Source organism: Cyclopterus lumpus, chromosome 15 (genome assembly GCF_009769545.1).
Source record: "Cyclopterus lumpus isolate fCycLum1 chromosome 15, fCycLum1.pri, whole genome shotgun sequence".
NCBI classification, from domain to species: domain Eukaryota; kingdom Metazoa; phylum Chordata; class Actinopteri; order Perciformes; family Cyclopteridae; genus Cyclopterus; species Cyclopterus lumpus.
The window spans coordinates 3,879,200-3,901,950 of NC_046980.1; the positions used below are offsets into that span (position 1 = coordinate 3,879,200).

Below are 22,751 nucleotides of genomic sequence, written 5' to 3' on the forward strand. Positions count from 1 at the left end.
TGTCCTCACAATGAGTAAAAGTTGTCCTCGTCATACAATAATGACATCGTGATGGATAGCAAACAACGCTCGTCACGTGCAAAATAATAACTTTTTTGATCGCAGGAAACTATACTATTACTATTATAAATACGCGAGGCATAGAAATAAAAGGAAAAGTTGAATTTGTATTGATGCTGGTAGTTGTTTACGGTCATTGCTGACAATAATTGTCTTGAATCAAGCGTTTTAATGTTTGCGGGTGGACAAATCGAAGAATTACTGCAGCTCTTCAGCTCTACTTGGAGTAGAAATCTAGATTCTGGCAGTCCCCATTAATTTTTTTTTCTGCTTGCCTATAAAAATGAAGAACCTTTTGAATTAATAAACCCAGAAAGTGGTGGAGTGCCGTGTACTTCCCCTGTCAACCGAGACATTTATGCTGCTGTTTTTGAATATATCCCATGAAAATCCCATATACTGCCCTCTGGTTGTTATTCCAATGAAACACGCTCCCCAAAAAAACCCACATCGCTGGAACAGATGGTCAAAATGTGTAATCAATCATTAATTGCCACTTGGCTTCTGGTTCATGTTATTTTAAACATGATGTTTTTGAATCTTCCTAAAAGAAAAATGAAAATAATTTGCCCCCCGGCAGTCACACAGCTCCGAACTCCCTTATTCATCTCAAAGTTTTGCCTGTCGGTAGGTATATTTTATTAATAATAAGCACAACTTTGAGACTTTTTGGAGCAGTGCCCTCCTTTAAAAAGCGGAGACATTTCCCCTCCTCCTTCCTCCTTGCTGCTCTTATACTTTTGAGTCTCGGGGCACCGTTTACACCCGTCGACGGTGGAATTCAACTCCGTGTCCCGAACAGTGATTTGTTACCACGGACTTCGGTCTCAAATGGCTCAGGACACACTTTCTGTTGTTTCAACTGACTCCATCATCCTCTCCTGTGGGCTGATTTCTCACAGCGTTGTGAACATAACGGAACAAAACTTTTTTACTCTCCAGACCCACAAAGACAAAAAAAAGAAAAGAAAAGCCAGTCAATTTAATGGTCACTTGGGAAATTTGTACATATTAATAATGTATTTTCATCTGATAAGTAAGCATCAGAGCATGCAATTGTTGCATATAAATATGCATAACCCCGATACGTGAGGTGGAAATGTTCAATTCGTCATATGGCCTCCTTAAAAAAAAAAGGCTGAGAAAAGGCTGTGAGCTGATCAGGGATGCCACTTTTTTATTTGTCTTCACGATAGCCAGCAATAGACGGGCCTCCTGAGGTCAATACAGACGGATCTCACAGAAATGACCACGACTTTGGGTCGTGATGGACACACTGGTTGCCAGGTTCAACAGAAATCCAGGTCCTGTGTAACAATCTTGAAATGCAAGATGCTGAAGCTGTATACCTTTTAATTCAGTAGTCAATACACATTAAGTTAAGATTAAAGGATAGATCCAGGCCCTGGTTTATACTACTGGACCATCTCACCTACCTTAAGGAACTCAGCTTTGGTCCTAGACATACTGCAGACCCCTTCAGACGGTTAGGAATGAATTTACATAATCAATGAGAAGAGCAAAAGTTAGGACCACAGCACGAGGTCTGTCCCAGTTACATTTTGGTGAAATGTAGTAAAATCGACAAAGAACAACAATGCAACTTAATTTCCCGCTTACATAACTCGTGAAGACTCAGCACTGTGCAGGCAAAGGCAAATATGTTCAGCTTTTAATGAGCATTTCTCCCTCTTTGAAGAAGAATGCTCTCAGTATTGCTCACCTGATGCCACTAACCAAGGCAGGGCCTTCAACTTCACCCGGTTTGTTCGTCATCCTTCTTTTTTTTTTACCTCGTCTTCAGTTGCAAAAAGCTCTTAAAACAATCGATGCAAGGAAGCAACCGTTGGGCCCATTTATTCCTGAACATCTCTTGCTCCTTTAATCACCGACCGAGGTATTGATACTGGCGTCATCCCAAAAAATCTGGAAAGCAGCTCATGTCCTGCGTCGTCACAAAAGGTAACTATCAAAGATCCTCAGATCTTTAGTCTATATCGTTGTTCTGTTCTGAGTCCATGTCAATCTGGATTTAGAACATGGCGTAATCTGTGATGCTGCCCTTTTCTTGAATGACATCCTGTAGACTGGGCTTTTGACGCCATCAATCGACTCCCACATCACATATCAGCTTGCACTCAAACACTTTGACGGGGTTTGGCGACTACCTTTCTGACGGACCTCGGTACAAAAAGTGGCAGATGTTATAAAGTCTCTTCCTGTGACTCAGGGTACTCTACAGGTCCATCCAAGGTCCGCTATTATTCGCCATTTCTCCCCGTGCTTGGGCAAAACTACTAGTTTTGGGTTCGAGAGGCAAACTGCGACGCTGAGAAACGACACCAAGGCGGAGGTGTTTAATACTGCAGTTCTTCGAATGGCCACTTGAGGCTGGCCCAAAAGGCACGAACAAACATGTTTACAGGCGGGTTTTGGTTTTGGCACATGACAACTGTTTGGGGGGATTCAACTCATCGGATTAAATTATATTCAGGCGTAAAGTTAGGCATAATCCAGGGCGTAGCCAGTTTTGAGTGACAGGTTGGTGCCAACTCTCTTGTACCAATGCATGAAGTCAATGAGACTATATACGTGCATATTCCACACATATTTTGGATTAAAGGTGCTACATTTGAAAATCAGAGCTTTACAGCAGCAAACAACTATTTGGCATGTAACGGTCTAATGGAGTAACGTCTTCTTTTGTGGGTCTTGTAATTCGATCTTCTCTATGCTGATTAGTAATTTGCTCCTATTTGGTGACGAGGGGAGGACTTTTAAGACGAGTTGATTGGATGTTGTGACCCAAAAGGGAGTTGCCTTAGAAAGAAGCAGGAGAATAAACCGAGGGGTGTGATATCGAGGCCACGTTGAAGGAAGAAATAGAGAGCAATAATAAAGTGGTTCTCCTGATTAAACTCTTGCTAAGCTCCATTTATGTAGTTACTTTCCAGACACACAGGAAATACAAGCATGAAAAACAGCAGCGCTAGCAGGCGCACTCCTTTTAAAATGATTGCTTAACAGTTATAATAAGATAGATGAAGCTTAAAAAACAGAGGAATGTGACTCTTTCCTCATGCGGCTCACGAAACACAATTAGCTTGGTTCAGCACAACCTTTTGGTACAACTGTGGCCTTCCGCTAGAAATTCGATGATCTGACTCTCTTCGTATGGAAATACACCAAAATTAATTCGGCTAATAAATACTGATAACGAAACACTTTGTTCCAGATTGTGCTGACCTTAAGAAAGTTATCCCGCTTCATTTTAATTTTTGCTTAGACAAGGGCAACGCTTGTTTGATTCTTACGAACCCCCCCCCCCCCTCGCAAAAGATACGACGATTCTACAAAGTGATTGTCAATGATATGGTAGCTTGTTTAAAAAAAATAACATGAAATCGAGATAGTTTTTTTTTTTCTCAACGGGAGGGAGTTCATCTGGAGCTCTCGTTTTGGGAGTTAGAACTTAATGGGCCGTGAGATCGACCGGTGCAGTGCTAGCTCTGTACTGTGTGTGCGGTCCATTCCACGTAGCAAAGACATCCTGGACATCCAGAAGTCTTCTGCATTGAACGTAGAGTCGGCTGAGCTGGTGTGGACATCTGATCTTCCTCCTGGAGGTTTTTTTTTCCAGGCACTGCCAATGAGGAAAAGACCCTGAACACCTTAAACTATTTAACGATGGTCCTTTTCTCTTGCTATGTACTCTTGTTGATCCCAATTACATGACCGGATGAACTCAAGTTTATATATCGGATCAACGGGATCCTCCAGAAGAGGCCACTTGGTGTTCATATACTGTAGAAATGTGAGAACTTTACCTCGAATTTACATGGATGCAAAAAAAAAACACTTGTAAGAAGAGATTTGTTCTTAAGTGGCTTGTTGTTCTCTCTTCGGAAACAAACATCATCTTCGAGTGGTTCGAACTCGTAGGAGTCAAGGTTTTGTTTCCACTAATATTTCATTACTTTGAAGCAGTTAATAATTATGTTGGCATTATCCAAACTGCAGAGATATGACGATGTCAAATGACTGGCTAACATCATTCTAAATCTATTAACATAGCATAAAGATATCACTATTAATTTCAATTTGCCATTGATGGTATTTATTGTGTCTTCTTGATCAAAGAGAATGTAGATTGATAAATGGACACTCGAAGCCTGACGGGGTTTTAAATGGAATACGAGATGTTTTTAACCATTCGTGAAAAATGCAGTGGGTCATGTTTGTTCTTCAAAAAAACAGGTTTGAGAATAATCTGAATTTTGTGAATGACAGTTGAAGGAGAGATTGACTGACTGAATAATTACCGTGTTTTGAAAAGTTAGGATGAAAAGGAGAAGAAAATACTGATGTCTGTCGGGAATGTGTTATGAAACACCCCCGATGAGGGCGAGATAGCGGATAATGTATGAGGCGTATAGCAAAAATGTACTTTGTATTTTGATTTGTATCTGTCACACTGTCAGCTGCTCTTCAAGAACATCCTGATTGGACGTGAGCTTTCAGCATTTATTTTTTTTTATAGCGTATGAAACTGTTTCTGGCATAATTAAGTCGATCTCGGAGTGTTTCTGCAGCTCGAGAAACTTCTCTTCCTTTACGAGGGCATACGGAATCAGCGGTGCTCGGGGTGGGGGTGGTGGGGGCTGCGTTTTTTTATTTATTTTTAGCCAAATTTAAAACACTTTTTTTCTCTGCACGGCAAGGTTTAATGCATGAAGCAATTTTTTTCAGATGCCGAATAAATACAAAAAATGCATTTGGGTCAAACTAATGAGGAATAAGGGGAAGGAACACTGCACACACTGCTGCACACACGTGAAAAGACTGAACACACTGACCCACTTGACACACTGCATACGGAGATGTCATAATTGTAGTGCCACACACACACTGCTCACATTTACACATTATCCAAGCGCCTTCCATCTGCCCTGCAACCACTCATTATGGGCTGGTGTGTTCCTGAAACCGTGTGAAGATTAGGAGCTCTGCAGATGCAAATGGATTTGCTCCTGGCTGATCCCGACACCGGCAAATTAAAGAAGAAAATGGAGAATAGTCCGTCCTGAATGACGAGCTGATCTTTTGCGCCCTGTGCATGTTTGTGGGTGTTGAAATCTGGCTATTTATTTCTCTATTTTTTTTCACAATGTTTTATTGACGGCAACAACCCTTCTTCCACTGCGACGACTCGCGGTCATTTGAGAGTTTTCCAGTTCGTTCATTGCCGAAAGTAGCAAGAGATAAAGTCTGCATGGGGAATGTACCTCTGGAGGATAATATCAGGTGAACAGAGACGCAAACACACACACACGCACACAATTTGATGCTTGAATTACCCATCCAGAGGACCAGTAACACAGATTATCTTTTCTTTCACACTCCAGACTCGCTGCCTTTTCAAATTGAATTGTTTAAACCCCGCTGTCTTTCTCTTTTCTATCCCCCTCTGGCTATTTCAGGCTTGATCTAGCTCAAGCTGCGTGTGTGTGCGTGCGTGTGTGTGTGTGTTTGTTATCTCGGTGCGTAGCCGTCCAAGCTGCAGGCTTTTGTGCGAAGACCGGAGTGCATACGGCGTGAACGGCAAAGAAAGATTTGTTGATGCATGCGCGCGCATGCGTGGGAAAAGCATGCGTGGGAAACACAAACAAACGTTCACAGCACCCGGGCCTCGCCGACACTGAACCAGTGAGCAGTTCAGATAATGTCTGATGGGGTTGCCTGGTCTGGCAGTCCGGTGCTTTTTTGGGGGGGGGGGGGATCAAGCTGTAGCTCTTATCTCTCTGGCCTGATGGTCTAACCTCTATTCCCTGCCATCACACACACACACACACACACACACACACACACACACACACACACACACACACACAGGACTGATGGCCTTAACAACCTTACTTTTTGCCATCTGACTGACTAAAGCTGAAGCAGCTAAACTGCTGTGCAGGCCATAAATCTGTGCTTTGGTTTGGGAAAGAGGAGAATTGAGAGTGCAGGCAGTCAGATGTTGGAATAGAGTAAACTGAACAACTACATGCCTACGCACACACACACACACACACACATTGTTGCACACAAACATACCTAACATGAGCATGAATGGATCTAGGAATATACTTAGGACTCATCGCTTTTTGTTTTTTACATGTTGTAGTATCCTTCTCCTGCTGAAAGACGACAGTAATCACCACAGTTTCAGTGGGAAAGAGAGGAAAAAAACAACTGAAACAGCAAATGATATTACAGACTTTTCTTTTCTCAGATTTTAGTATTATTTCATGTTTTGAATGATTTTTCAAAATCTTAAATCTGTTGAAAATAGTGAGCAGATCAATTTTAACCGCACGTCAGACTGATTTGCACCCAAAATGTGTCTCACTTCACCACTCGCAAGGCGTCTCTGATCTCGGGGGCTCGTGATTAACAATGCCCCGTTGGAACGCTGAATATGGAGGAAGGCAATTTAGCGGCTGATTGTGCACCAATAAATAAAAAACTAGAGACCATCTTGCGATGGAATCACACAAGAATTTACACCAAATCGGGCCAGATGCGTAAAGTCGGGGGGGGGGGGGGGCAATGGTCCCTTTCAACACATTCTCACACCAATGCAAATTTTCTAAAACAACCTTCCGTAGTGATGTTTGTTCGATGTTTACCATACTTAAGTTTCTAAGTGTTTATGTCATACCAAAAAAAAAGAAGCCATTTCATGACACGTGGAATGCCCTTAAGATGTCATGCTATTTAATTTGTATGCCTTCCCGTGCGACTACCCCGGTAAAGTTTCGTGACTGCACCAGTTCGAAGACGAACCAGTGGGACAGAAGTAGTAAGGAAGGGGCGGTTGCCACCCCCACCTTTTGCCCCTGGACCGATTGGGCATCGCGGCTGGTGTGATCCAACTAGATGGTCTCTAGTCCTATATTTCACCTTCGATCTTTATTGTCTGTTTGACACGGAATTTCAACCGTGTTTTAAAAAAACACGCTGAAAATATGTAACTCCATACATTCCACACACAAACACACCTCAAGAAAATTCAGACATGCTCTCAAAATCTGTGAAGAGGTCAATGAGGTTTTTCTTATCAAATGATGCAAAGCCCCTGTATTGCCTCCAATGCTGCTTCTTAAAATGTAAAAAACAAATACAGCAGGAGGAGTAATGCAGTTTTCAATCACTGGCAAATGGAAAACCATTTAAATATGGTCAGTGGGAAGCATTACATTCCTTTTTTTCTCCCCTCTGTTGCATAATGCACACACTCACATGTGCATTATGCTTGAAATACATGCATGTAAAAAACAATTGCGGTCTTCTTAAGGTGCAGTAATAATGGGTTCATGCATGTTTAGCATCTGGTGTGTGTGTTCCGGCTCTTTGAGCTTTTATGAGATGATGCAAATGTTGTGAAAGCATGCATGTCGATGGACGTTGTGGTTGCACGGCTCACCGCAGATAAGAAAACAAATCCAGACAATGCTTGCAGACTTTTTATCTGTTAAAAGCTCATACACTGATTACAGTTGGTCAAACAAACAAATTCACATTTTTTTTTGGCTCCCGCCTGTGCACAGAAGCACATCGGCCTCCATTCTGTAAGTCATCAGTGTTTGCTCTGGTGAGGACATAATGGATTTCAGTATCAAATAACCCAAAATCTGTTGAGGTTCAGCAATATGATGTATAGAAAAGCGCCTTTTAGGGGGTTCTGTACGGCAGCGTGGCAAACTTAAGTCTCCAAACAAAGAGAAAGAAAGAAGCTCCCGGCTGATTTGCGATTGCTTGTGTGCGACGAACAAGAGGTTGAAGGTTCGGCCATTGTGAAGGATTTGATGAGTACAGGTTGGGAGAACGTGAATTCTCAGGTATTGTGAACCTATCCAGAGTGTCCGACCTCTTCTGAACCGAGTCGGATGGTTGAAAGCAGTTTGCTGTTGACGGGTGGGGCACATTCACAAAGCTATGAAGTACGGCAGATTTGAGACTTCAATATAAAGACTCATTTTTATATCAAAAACATAAAATATCCAGGAGTCACGCTTACTTTCTGACTTGTGGTTCAGCAGTAGACCTTTTGAAAAAAAAAAGCCTGTGACACTTTTGTCCACCAGAAGATTGTTGCTACTTATTGTTCAACATTTCTTTTATTTATTTCAATAAAAGTTGGCCTCTTTTTCTAACTCACACCTCCTTTCAATCGAATTAATTTAAAATGCTTCAATTTTGTTGCGAGGACTTGAGCGGATACCAGAACATCTACGTTGATTAAAAAACAAACAAATTCCTTGTCCGTTTATTTGTTTCCTCCCACTGGAGCCCCTTTTTTAATAGAACCAACATAAAGCAATACAATTGGTAGGATTCCTTAGAAGCAAGGCCACCTCCTCTCCCCTTCCTTCCTTTTCTGGGATTTTCATTCAAACATGACATCTGGAAAGAGAGACAGCTGCTCTTACAAAAAAAATAAAAAATAAAACCAAGAGATGCTGCCTACTGGTGACGTTAAAAGCCGTCTCAAAAGACTCATGGCATCAATGGACAAAGTTGTTTATGGATGGAGACATTTGGGTTTTTGGAAATTTGGACACGTAGGCATCGAATGTATTTTCGTAAATGGATGAATGGCATTTTGAAATGAAACCGTATTTTAAAAACATTATTTATCATTGATTTGTATTTGTATTCCAGGCAGCGTGGTGAAAAGAGGGAACTACCAGCTAGTTGGATGGGGAACTTTTGTGATCGCTGGTCTCCAGCCAGTTTAGCCCAGATTGTGTGTGTGTGTGTGTGTGAAAAGGCCAAAAAGGAGAAATACGGTATATCACTGTAAACCAGACTGATGTAATCCAGCATGCACATTTGGTAAGGGCGCTTTTTAAGGTGTCAAAAATGTCTTCCAAGCAATCAACCGACCAAAACAAACTGTTATTTTGAAAAAGAATCTTTACCAGAATTGCAACCACTGTTTTACTTTTTGTCACCAGAAACATTTGGCTGTAAATTCATACAGAGATTCAAAAGCTTCCAATTCATAGGATACAACATAGAGACATTTATTTCTTTCGATCCCCCAAAAACCGCGTGGTCATCCCTCCCGTCGGCCTCCTTTTTTAGAAAGCAGCATTGTTCATTAATAACCAAAAAACAAAAAAGTCAGATTAGCTGCTGCGGTGCCCCTTTAGTCCGTCCTTTTGGTCCTTCTGATCCGTTCATCCAACCGAAAGTGACGCGCAGGTGAGTGTGTGTGTGTGTGCGCGCATACGTGTGTGAAAATATAATTAGTAACAAAAAGAAAGAAATAATGTGGATTGGTTTAAATCACTGGCCAAAAGTGGAGTCAGCATCCTTTGAGTCGTTTTCTTCTTCTCCCTCTCTGGACACACACACTCACACACACACACTCACAGACACACACAGGAGTTTTTTTTTGTCTTGAATCTTCAGAGTGTTGTTGGTAACCACAGAGGGGTGCACTGTAATTCTTGGCTGGGTAGACAGGTTTTCAGAAGGCCGGAGATGGGGGGTGGGTGTGTGTGGGGGGGGGGGGGTGTGGGGGGGGGGGCTCTTCTGTGCACGCCCACAGACTCCGACTGGCGGACGTGCGTCGGGACGTTAAAAGAACCAAAATGTGATTTTGAGTTAATACAAAACCGGGAGAAGAAGAAAAAAAAGGAAAAGTCTTTACATCATTCCTGTGTTCTTCAAACTTTTGTACTTGGTCACTTTTTGAAATTCCATATATTTATATCCATATATATATATATATATTTATATATTCTTTTTACAATTAAAAACACCATGGAGTTGACAGACTATTTGGTTTCTTTTTGCCTAAGTAGGAGTGTTTCTCTTGTAAATAAATGCATGTAAATATCTTTTTTATTATTATTTTTTTTTTTAAATCTTCTTCCATACTGTCAGTTGGTGTAAAGGTGGCCTCAACAGAAGTGTTTGTATCCACGCAGGACATCATCAGCACATTTTCAGAATATCCATATGACTTTTTTTTAATATTTCATTATTTTTTTTATTCGGCATTTTCCGTCCGTGTCTCAAAAGATGCCGGACACCATTGTCTGTCAAACGGCGTCGAACCGAAAGCGCATACGTCCTAAAGCGCGTCCTCTCATTGGCCGCTGAGGCCCAGTTCTCTGTGTGATAGGCTGGGGCTGAGCAACTGGGTCTGCGTGGGTCCGTTACAGCTCAGCGCCCCGGCGCCCCCTCCGTTAAGGTTCAGGAAGCAAACTGTTTCTCGGGCCTCCGCCAGCAGCGCCGTCGATCCGCCGCCGCCGCCGACCCCGTCGTCTTCCTGCTTCCTGTGGGCCGACGCCAACGCCCTGAGCTGCTCCTGCGCCTCCTCCAGCAGCAGCGCCACCTCGTCCTGCCGCTGCCGGCCGATGGCGGACGAGCAGAAAGAGGAAGAGGACGACGTGGCGTGCCCCGCCTTCTCTCTCCTCGCGCAGGTGACCGGCATCGTCGCCGCCGCGACGCCGGTTTGCATACAGGACACCTCGTTGCCATGGCGACACTGGACGGAGGGGATGATGGGGATGGAGCAGGAGCGGAACGGAGGAGGCGGGGACCGGCCGTGACGGCGGCCGGGTCCGCGCAGGCTGCGGGTGTCGAGATTCGGATCGCCGCGCTCGGGCGGCGACGGGGTCTCCGTGGAAACGGGAGTTTGCATATGTAGGAAGGCGTCGCGTCTGGGGTCGTCGCGTCGGTCCTCCATGTGCATTTGGCAACTAAAGAAGATGGGAAAACGGGGAATGAAGGCGGAGAGAGAGAAGAAGAAGAAGAGAAAGGAGCGAAGGTTACTGAAGGTCATTGTGCCTTTTTCAAACGCCCACGCTGAAACCCCGGCAGAATACACAGAGGGGCAGTTCTTCGCCCTTTGCCATCTCCCCGACTAACCGGGGGAAGGCGATGAGCCACGACATCTTTCTTTCATCTCTTTTATATCTGAGTCTGCGCAAACATGAAATAAAAAAAACCTCTACTCCCTTTATATAAGCAAAGAGGTAAGTAACAGCGAGTTCACTCTTTATGTTATTGATTTAACGGCTCAAAGTACTTTTAAAAAGAGTTTTAAAAGTTTGCGGCGCGCAGCTGTAGTCAAGGACGAATGAGGTAATCAGCCATCACGAATGGTAATTTCTATTGTTTTGTTCTTTTCTTTTCTTAGTCGCTCCAGTTTTAGGTCAAGACCATCTGCTTTTGTTTGAAAAATCCCTTTTGAGTCCTTCTCGCTCAGAGATTGTATAACATCACGGATGCCAATCTCTTTTCTCTAAACCTCGGCCTTCAGTCACACCTGTCACCTGCATTGTCCTCGTCTGTTCCCAAGAGCATGTTAAGTCTTCCTAACTGGACATCTTGTGCTACACCCTACCTGTCTTACCATGTTCACGTGTGGTTTTAGGTGGTTTCTCAAACCAACCGGCCCCCCATTTGTGCATCTTTTATGCATTGAACGCCCACTGGATGCAAAATCCTGAGATGCAGAATTATATATATATATATATATATATATATATATATATATATATATATATATATATATATATATATATACAATATACAAGCTGGGAGGTTGTATACTTGGCAAATAAATGTGGTTTCAGTACGCTCTTATACCAGGGTTCGTACGGTCATGGAAAACCTGAAAAAGTCCTGGAATTTTGAAAGAATTTTCCGGGCCTGAAAAAAAAATTAAATCCCCAAAGTTTTGGAAAAGTAATGTTATATTCAGATGTTCATTCACGCTGAGTTTTAAATAATTATTGTGCTTTTAAAAGAAAGACGCTCAAAATATAAGCAGGCATACGCTCAATCTATTGCCCCTCATTCATTTGTGTCATTTAAGGTATACTGTATGCTTTGGAATTCTCATTGTTAGTTTAAATACTAAATGTTCTCACTTTTTCATGTATACACCGAGATTTCACAAAATGTTTGGTCATAGAAATTTGGTTTAAAGTCATGGAAAAGTCACGGACATCCATTGGTCAAAATGTGTTTGACCCCTGTTATAGGTTTCTTTTGTTTGAATGAGGTTTTATGTGGAAATGCGATACATTCAGTGCATTTCGATTCCGGATCAACACATTCTCACATCAATGCGTCAAATAATGAGCTCGGTACCAAGATTCAAACTATCCCTCTCTACTACGATTCCCCCTCGCATCCTTTCTGCACGTGTTAGTGACGCCGGTCACATGCGTAGCGTCACAATAAACTTCCGTCTTTGCAGGGAGTTAGGGTTTAGGATGGCATGGACCGTATCTCTGCCCGTGAGGCCGCAGGTGGGTGCGCGTACTCCCGTCAAATGGACGTTGGTTCCAGACCCACCGAATGCCTCTGAAACCACTATTCTTGCTTCCCTGACAGTTGCACCATTGGTGGGGTACGGGTTGCCCAATCGCACCTCTATGATCAGGCTCATCTTGTGTCTCACCTGTTAAGCTCACTGCGTACACCTCGCCGCCACTGATGGCTGATACACCGAGGCTCTGTTCTGAATCTGGGTCTTGACCTATCTTCTACGAGCCCAGACATAATCTCTTTTTCCTTCTTTCTAAGACTGGCCCTGCCCTCCGTGTCGAGATCCAGCAGCATCGTAGAGCGAGCGGCGCGTCATTATCTTTGTGCGATACTTCATAATCCTTTGCACAAAGGCTCGCCTTTTTTATGCCAAGTCAAAAAATTGAACTTGTAGTCCCTCTCCCTTGTAATACCACACACACACACACACACACACACACACACTCGGCGCTCTGCATCAAGGCATTGCTAATATAGTGGTGGGGGAGGAGAACGCTGCTGAGAACAGTATTTTTTTTTAGAGACGTGAAAGAAAAACCTCACCGAAATAAGAGGAAAAAAGCCGAGAGGATCCCGAGAGCGATAAGAGAGGATGATGCTAGGGTGCTAATTCCCAAGATAACATTCACAGACAAATCTCTCTTTTGATGTGTTTGAAAACACAATCAGATTGCAAAAATCTATGAAGCGCAGTTCAAATATAGACCCCGGAGCAACGAAGGGGGGGGGGGGGGGGGGGGGGGGGGGGGGGGGGAGAGAGAGCAGCCGGAGGGGTATTACGGAGAGATTGTGTGCAAGTGAGGTGAGATAAGTGGCTGGGCTTTTATCTTTGTTACAGGAGTTCACGACGTGCACAAGTGTTAACAGTAATTTTTCATTAATCCGTTTCCCCGGCGGATCATTTCTTAATATAATCGCATTCGTTTGCTGCTGAAAGTCAAAAGTAAAAAAAAATCTTTCATGAAATGAATGTTTTCATGCAGTGACCTTGTAAAACTGGGAAAAAAGGTTCCATATTTATACATGCGTGTAGATGACGCCTACGTCTACACGCAGAAGCTGTGACTTTCTAACTCAAGGTTGCGAAACAAAGTTACCGAGGGACGGGGAAAAATAACAAAACGGCATGTTACTGCATAAAATACTGCAAACAGTGGACAGAAATATATATAAAACTGTGAAACTGTGCGCAGTATCTCCATCAGCCATTTTGGAGACAGCTTTATCTTAAAATAGAAGTAACAACACAGGACATTCTGTCTCCCTGTCAGCCATTTTGTTGAGATAACGCGAGGCTTCATCCTAACAGGCGTGGAATAGAACTGGCATCCTTTCTTTTAAAGCCTTTTTTCTGACTGTCATTTGCTATCTGCACACTCCTCTATCACATCCTTTTATTTATTTTTTTACTGCCCCTGCTTCTTTTTTTACTATATTTTTTCGAACGCCTTTCCCCCATCCGTGTCAGAATGGATTCAAACCGGTTGTCTCTCTATTTCTGCCTTCGGTCTCCATGCATTCGTGGTCACGTGTCTCCATGGCAACTCAAGACGGCCATACCATGGGAGAGAGGGAGTCTGTCTGTCCATCTGCTGCGATACGTCGGATTTTCATGCAGCATCTGTGCTTGAGTTTTTTTTTTTTTTTATTGTTGTTTTTATTTGAGTTTTCTTTTTTGGAGAGTTTTCATTCTGTGCACAGATGCTCGAGGTGAAGGGGCAACAATTATAAAGGAGTCAAAGCAGAGCAGCTTTTGGGCAATTAAAGACACTTTCAGTGATCAGGAGACCAGTGGGCCAATCAGATGACACTTGGGTGACATGTGACATCTGACCAGGAGATCAGCCAACCAAAGTGGGAGCATTACATGAATGATCCACCACGGAGGTCTGCTTTACGAGCTTGGTAACCTTATCCCTTCCATGGCCAACTGCAGTCTAGATGTTATCATACCCACGTTAGGCTGCACAAACCGGTGAAGCCAGTAAAAAAAAGACCCATTTGACGGACTCTTTGTGATGCCTTCACTGTAGCCTGGCAGTAGGGGGAACCAGAGGGGTATTTTAGTTGATTAGAGGACACCGCTTGACCTGAAGTCATATGTACCACGCAGAGGATGCTTGGGCCAACCAGGACATATTATGCCCAACCAGAAGGCATTTAGAACCGACCATAGGACCCTTGGCTGACCAGAACCCAGTTGCAGACGTGAAAAGCCTAAAATGAGTAATAATTACATGTGGAAATGTTGGAAATGGCAATTTGGATTGATGGACTTTGAATGAGCAGAGGCCCCTTGGGCGTACCAGAGGGGCACCTGAGCGGCACTGGGTCACACTTAAGATTAAAACTAAATAAATCCTAGGTGATTGCAAGCAAAAAGGGCAAGGGGCCCTCCCTGTGCGCACGCCGCTTCATTCACAATATGCTTGCCACAGTATTTGAGTCCATGCAATGCTCACTGTATGTTGGAGTTAGACATGGCTGAGGGTAGAAACGGTCTGCTCTCTCTCTCTTTCTATTACTATGCATGTAGGTCATGTGGGGCTTTATCCTGAGCTGGGGCCGCTGGGACCTGAACGCCTGAAGTGCGGCTTGTCAGTCCAGGTGGGGTTAAAGCACTGACTCATGACCCACCAAATAAAATGTGTCAAGAGGCACAGCGCCTTTCACACGAGATGCATTTCTTGCTAATCATTCGCAACCGATCATTTGCATTTTCCTCTCGCTGCTACCGTGCGCACACGCCGTGTTGCATCTAAATGTCAGGATTTAATTGTCCACCTGCTAAGCCATCACATAAAAAAAAACAAAAAAAGGACCAGAGATTCAGAATTCAGCACCGGCTTGACACGACGACGTCAGAGAGAGTGAAGTGTGTGGATGTGCAGCCTTGTACCGTGTCCTTAAAAAGCACCGGCGCCGGGGCGAAGCCTTTCCCTTTGAACTGGTGCCACTGTACTGCAGACCACAACATAACGTGACCTTGTTTTTGTCTTTGCTCAGCAGATTGGAGAACAAAATGGGATGGGCGGGGGTAAAAAGAAATGACGGTCTTTTTGGGGAAATAAAATATCACAGAATTGGCTTTTGTAATATCCACTCTTGAAATGAAATCCAAAGCTTTGTCCGTGGCGAGTCTGTATTTTTCCGTTTGAAATGACTCAGCACATGGAGGATACAGCAAAGAAGCAAAGTGGAGATATAAAGAAAGGGAGGTTGTAACCTTAAAATACTTTCAGCTCAACACTTTATATACCGAAGCTTTTGTCAGTGGCCTGACGCTTCAGACTATGACGCTCTAAATGTCGCTTTTGGACATTTCAGGGACGGAAAAATCGCTGAGAAACCAATCAATAGCAAATGTAACTGTGGTCAAATTCCATTAAGTGCAAGGAATGTGTCAATCACACCGTCAGCCACTTCCCCATCCTGCCTCCCGCCCCCTACTCTCCAATTAGCCAATGATAAGAAAATACTGCAGCATGTCTAAACCCCTGACATTATCTGAATTATTTGAATTTAAAAAGAGGAAACATTGAGGTACTCAAAAACCAGAGGGGTTTAATTGTTAAGATATATCCCCAAAATCTCCTCACCCTCTTTGTGCTTCAGCGTCCCTCTCCGATGAGTCCACTTCTTGAAGGTGTTGGTAGGCGTGGCCTGAATACTTGGATCCTCCAATCGAATTCAGCTTTCCCCTGGGTATGGGCGGAGTCCTGCGTGGAGCTGACCAATGGGCTGCCCGGGTTCTCTGATCCGGGCTGTGAAAAGAAAGAATTCAATAGATGTTCAGAAGTTATTGTTCAACACGGTATCTGAGTTTGTTTTTTATATCTGACGCACATGGCGTAGATGGATTGTTACTGCTTATCTATTTTGTGTATTAACTCATAAACATACGGTTTTGCTAGTTTTTCGTTAGTCTGTTTTGGATTGGCTCCAACATTTTGGATGCATAAGGATCTCCTGATAAGCAGTTTAAAAAACAAATCACCCGGCTAGTCCGTATCAACACATTCCCACTGTTAAAAATCTTCATAAAATGTAATTATATGGAAACTGACCAACAGATCATACGATTAAAATAAACCCACAATCTGTAAAAGCGCATGTCAGGTGTTGCTTGGGACACTGTTGTCAAAATGTGAGCATAGAACCAGAGTTACCAAAAAAGTCACTGGGAAAATGACCTCTGGTTAGTTACACATCTTTTAAGAAAAAAAAATTGATCAGTTGTATTACAATAATAAAAAAAGCATGGTGTTATCCGCATGTCCTTTTATAAAATCTCTCAAAAAGAGAAAATGTGGTGAGTAGATTTGGACTTTACTGAAGTGGTACATGTCCTCATTCATATTCTGCTGTTTTGAAGGAGAGATTTACCTTTTTAAAAAATGGACTACTTAGCCATAACAACTGGAAGCCGTGCTCATAGTCAGGCACTTAATAGTGTTGGCAGAATTTTTTTTCGATTAAAGCATTTAAACCAGATATTTACATAACACAGAATTAGCCTTTCTGGCTATTTTGGACTGTGGTATCACAACCTCATGCTATCCCGACAATAGTGTCCAAGCCTCGGCCTAAACCGATACGATTGCAAACAAATAAACTGTGCAAAAGAAAGCCATTTGTGGTTAAGAGCCACAGACTGCCAGGCGAGTAATCTGGTGATCAACTCGGCTCTTCACCTAGAGAGCGAGAAATGGAAAAGAAAAGTCCTGCAGGAGTTTAGCCAAAAAGAATAGAGAAGTGGACTTTGTGGTTTTTCTAGTTTGTTTTAAAAAAAATGAATCTACTCTCAACCACTGCCTGGATCCCCTTTGAAATTTAAAAAAAAAAAAGTTGACTAAAGCCCAGCTGCTCTGGTAGAGTTGCTCAGCAGTTAGAGGTCGAACACCCCACCAGTGTGCTGAGAGGCTCTCAGGTGTGAATGAGAAGTCGAGAAAAGCATGAACAATATAAAAAGAAGTTTCATGTTGAATCCAAAACCTTTTCCACTCTTTTCTCACACATAAAAACCACAGGTTATAAAGACAAAAAAAAACGAATACCAATGACTTAGAAAACGCTCGCGGCTCTTTGGCTCAGCTCTGAGAATATGCTTAGTGCAACAGAAAGAAAATTCAGCCTCTGCGAGGATGTGAATTCCAACTCGGTGAGAAGTGTGTGTGTGTGTGTGTGTGTGTGTTGCTTTGCTGATGAACAGGCCAGCGGCCCTCTTAACACACCACTGAGGAGCAGTTTGAGAAGAAAGCTTACTGGGATTTTACATGCCTGGGCTGGCTCGTAAATGCATGCATGCGACGCTTCCCATTTTTTATCTCCCGTTCCATCTCCTCGTTCTTCACGAGTGTTATAGATATGCTTATTAACACGTCTATAGCTTTAATTAGAATGACTATCAGTCTTCCGTGAATCAGCAATTAACTTTGCCTGAACTCTAATGTGGATAATTCAATTTCTCTCTCCCTCTTCACTGCGTCGTCGCCGCCGACTACGGGAAAGGACACCGGAGTCGGTGTTATTGGCATTATTAATATTTCCTGCAGGGAACGGAGGTGGGGTGGGGTGGGGGACACTTTCATGTCCAGTGTGACGTATGAGATCGCGTCCGCGCAATTAACTTCAGTCCTACCTCTGATGTTTCGCTGCCGCGCCCCCGGAGCCGTCGGTGGAGATGTTGCAGTGTGCGAAGCTGGAGCCACAAACGTTGCCCTGGCGGGACTGGGATGACTGGGAGGACTGGGAGGAACGTTTGCAGTACTGCAGGAAACAAACACGAACAATAAGGTTTAGTTGCAGTTCACGTGTTTCGAGGAACACTTTGGACAAATTACAACACATTTTATTTAAGATGTCTTTTTTCTTTTCTCCATCATGCTACACTAAGGGTTCCCAAATCGGGATCAAACGTGCCCTCCCTCTTAAGCAGCGTGTATTGATATCTCTTCTATAAACTCCCCCCCGAGCTCGTTCTCACACACTTGCAGCTTCGAGGAGGGGAGTGCCGACTGCCTTGATTCTGGGAGCCCAGAGAATAAATGGTGTCCGGCTACATCTATTTCTGACTCTTCTTCCCACCTTCCTCTACATCGTTTTTACTTTTCCGGGGATTGAGGTAAATTGTACCGTGTGGAGGGTACAATTAGTTTGCAGCATTAAAGCTTCAGGTTCTGTCACAAAATCTTCAAGCCATTTCTTTTTTTTTGAAAGGCGATTGATGCACTGGGGATATATTTATGATGTCACAGACTTCCAGGTCTCTCAAAATGATTCAAGAGAGGAGAAACTCTGTTCATGACTTAAGGCAAACCCGGATAGAACATATGTAGACGTTGCTTCGCTTTAAGGGAACACAAGCCCAACACACGTCTTCAATGCATTTGAAATAGGCTTTGTGATAACAGCCTTTTACTGCAACGTAAACATGCGCATCGTTTGCATATCAGCGCATCTCTCTTCCCTTATTGAAATCATCAAATAAGGCCGAAATGCCAAGAAATTAATCATTAATAAGCCCCCTTTTCAAAGCCTGGATTCATCACAGTGGGAACGTCGATCAGTAAATCTATGCAATTAAGTCCTCAGTACTTTAGTACAATGGCATAATGAAAGATTAAACAGAGAATGGAGATCTGTACAGAGATAATGAAATAAGCATTACTTTTACATTGCACGAGTGCCTCCTTACCGCAACAATCATTTGGCTCTCAAAATCTTGAGTTTTGTCTGTTCACATTCTTCTGTACTCTCAAACAATTCATTGGCGAGTCTTGTCTTTTTGCGTAGGGAATGAGTCACTTCAGTGATTTCTGCCAAGATTAATGCTTCACTTTTGTATAGAAATGTATTCTTTCTATAATACTGTGTATTGGTCTTTTGCATCCCCTCAGAATCTCCTTTTCCATCCACAGTGATCCTTCCCGTGTCCCCTCTCGTTTTCCCCCTTTTTCCTTCTGGTGGCCGTCGTGACAGGATAGCTAAATCGGCACTAACGCGCCACGACGCAGAGTCCCAGCTTCTGCCTAAACTCTCTTCATGTTCGTCTCCGGTGAGACAAATGTGCAATGAGAACCAAACCGCTCTCTGTTCTGCACTTCCCAAATACGGTTGACGTAGGCAGACTCACTCCGGTAAAAAGAGACCTGCTGAACACCGAGAAAGTCTTTAAACTCTAAACGCCTTCAAAGATGTAAAGGAGTTTGATTTCTCATGTGCCACGCAACCATGTATCTGTGCTTTGCATCCATCCGGCAGCGACGGCTTTCTCTCCTCGCCAGTTATTGCGGCGTCGTCTGGACGGAATCTTCAGTGGCATCAGGTGGGAGGACGTTCTTGTCCACAAAGCATTTTCTTTTCTTGTTTTATGCGTTTAGAACAATTTTCTGAGCTTGATGTCTGACTAACAAGGTTGTCACTGACGCAACTCTTTTTCAGGGACCCCTCCCGCGGGACACGGAACCTCGTTAGCGCGACGGTTGCTCTCTCTCGGTTTCGTGACCATTCAGACATTTGAAGGCCGACTTGCGCTTATAAAAAATAATAAAAAAAACACGACGCGCTTTCTCTCTCCGCCTGAAGCAGACATGTTGATGATGAGAAGGCAGGTTCGGGAGGAAGAGCGGTGCTTCGTCCGGTCTTCAGGTGGAATCTCGCAAGGCTTGACTTTGAAATGTGACTGATGGCGCCATTGATATTTTAGGGGTGTGGCATGATAGATAGTTGCTGATGGCAGCTCTAAAATCATACAGGTTGAGGTCCCTCTGCCATTTCTGACTGACTCTGACTATTAAGAAACATCAGAAGTCTGAATAATATGTTATTATTTATTGGGTATCTGGCTCAGATTAGTGTTGAGTGGACAAATAGTGCTATTTAATGCTATTCTGCCACCGTGGTTCAAGCTGCTAATTGACAAAGAAGCTTCCAGCAAACAGTTGCTCTTTTCTTTGTGATAAAACAGAAAATTACTTTTTTTTCTTTCACATTATGCATGCGACATAAGAAAGCGGCCTTTAATTATTCAAACAGAGAAGGATCGGCTTATGCTCGCATGTTAATTTATTCATGTTTAAGAAGAAATGGCTGGAAGATTAATCAAACCCCCCATTTAGTCTTAACTGAAGTTCACTGACTTAACAAAGCTTTGTTTTACAGTTAATGGCAGGGAAAGTATTGTGTTTATCTTATGTTCTGGGTTAATAAAAAGCTCTGCCTATCAGCTCACAGAGGGAAAAGTGCCTCCGATCTGTTAATGCAAACACCGGCTCAGCGGCCCTCTTCTCGGTTTAAAAATAGATCGAGGCTTTACTGCTCAAGGAAAAAAAATGGAAACCGCGTGCATGTGTCATACAGCAATACTGACTGTTTATAGAGGTCATCAATATAAATGTAATGTTTTTTTCACACAGCTGCAGGCAAAGAAACTCGGCTTTCTAGCGCCATAAACACACACACACACACTCACTCACGCACAACGGTGCAAAAGTCATTACTTTGACAGCGACTTCAAGCTGTATCTGGACATTTGTGGTGCAAAGGGGAGCACGTAATGACATTTATTAATGTATATACGTCCGTGTGCCGTAATGGATGTTTTAATCTCTGAGATCCACCATATGCCTGTGGCGCTGAGTTTAAAAAAGAAAAACTCTGACAGACCATCCGGAAGGAAAATGATTTTTTTATGATTTGTGCAGAGATGCTGCCATCAATAATAGCGTTACAGCATTATAAACGCATACACACACACACACACACACACACACACACACACACACACACTCAGATTAGAAGAGCATGCTCAGGATGGTCTTGTTCATGATGGACAATGAGCGGTTTCAATTATGCGGCAGTGACAGACGCACTCTGTGGGATACCTGTGGAATACGCGATAGGGGGGTAAAACTTGATTGAGGGAAAATATTGGAGCTGCTCCTCAGCTCGCTGCTTAATCAAATACTTCCAACAAAAAGGGCCCTGTGGTGCTAATCAGAATACCTCATTTTGTATAACAGGCCACTAACAGATAGTTCTGCTGTCTTTGTCACGAGCCACCCGGTTATACGGCATTGTTTGTACATGAGTGCGACAGAAATATGTATGAATAAATGAATGTATAAAATTACAACAACAAATCTAGATTTAATTGTAGCAGAGGGTTATTTAAAGTGTTGCTATGTATGACAACAGCATTAACCATGTGTTCAGAAATGTCGGTAATGTGATGGCCTGCAGACTTTCAAAATAAAAATGACAATTCAAAAAGTTCCCAAAGGCTTTATGTATACATTAAAAGATGAGCTTTGTTTTTCGTCAGTTTTACATTCTGTTGAGTCGGTTAACAATAATCAGTAATTCATTAGTCAGCGCTAATAGAGCAATTAGCAAAATAAGAGCCAACGGGCTACTTTTAGTCATTAGCTGTGTTGCTCCTTCCACTCGGTGTATAACCCCCGAGTAGACACCAAATCACGTATGAATGACACGACTTATGCAAGTCCTCTCAAGTTCAATAACAATGCCATTTCTTGCTTTTTGCAATGTAGCATATACAAAAATATGCTACGCTAGGATCAGGTGACGGAGTACGAAAAGTGAGAGGGGTGGGGGCGGGTTAAAGAAACACGGGACTTTTAACCAAGCGTGGAAACGACTTTCAAATGTCATGCCATGAACACGCCTTCCCATGAGATCAGGTTGCCTAAATGCGATATTTATTAACCCCTTAGAGACACGCTTAAAGTTATCACGTTAGCTCGGGAGTGCTATTGCGATTGCGATTCAGTCACAATATTACGCTGCTGGCCGGCTAGTGATTTCTCCAGAAAGTGTGAAATAGATATTGCAAAGCTGAAGTAAAGTGATGAAGTGCAGTGACCCATTTAAAAGTTTGAACGGAGCCCCGAGCCGAAAAGAAGAGCGCTGGGTCTGATCATTCCTCCCATTGACGTTCATAATGACAACAGCAGAAGAATTTCATATGAAAAATATCAAATTGACATTTAGTGGTTGAGTGTCAACAAATAAAAGGTAGAATAATATTGAGTAGGAAGAACGTCGGTGGGACGTTGCACCTGAAACAGACGTCCTCCTTTATCAATAACTGATCTGGTTTCGCATGTGTCATTTGCTAGTTTGATAAAAAAAAATACATGAATCCATTGCATGTGCTTGAATTATTTTCAATTACTGGGACATTTAGGTTGAAACTGAAACGTAATATGATTAACTTCTAATGGCCGCCACATTTAATATGATCTAAATCCACGTTGGAAGGTTGGATTTCTGCCATTCCCTTTGATCTTCATGGAAGTCCCGAGAAGCCGGTTTGTTTGTCC

General features: G+C 43.0%; 1 protein-coding gene across 1 annotated transcript in view; it reads right to left on the bottom strand.

Annotated features, from left to right (window-relative positions):
* Nucleotides 1–10,210: 10,210 nt before the first annotated feature.
* LOC117744274 (pro-neuregulin-3, membrane-bound isoform) overlaps nt 10,211–22,751 on the bottom strand; it is a 287,795-nt gene continuing 275,254 nt past the window's right edge. Inside the window, exons 8-10 of the mRNA XM_034552470.1 lie at nt 18,047–18,174; nt 16,005–16,169; nt 10,211–10,826 (exon numbers count right to left, since the gene is read on the bottom strand). Coding sequence (XP_034408361.1) covers nt 10,211–10,826; nt 16,005–16,169; nt 18,047–18,174 — 909 coding nt within the window. The remainder of the gene's footprint in view (nt 10,827–16,004; nt 16,170–18,046; nt 18,175–22,751) is intronic.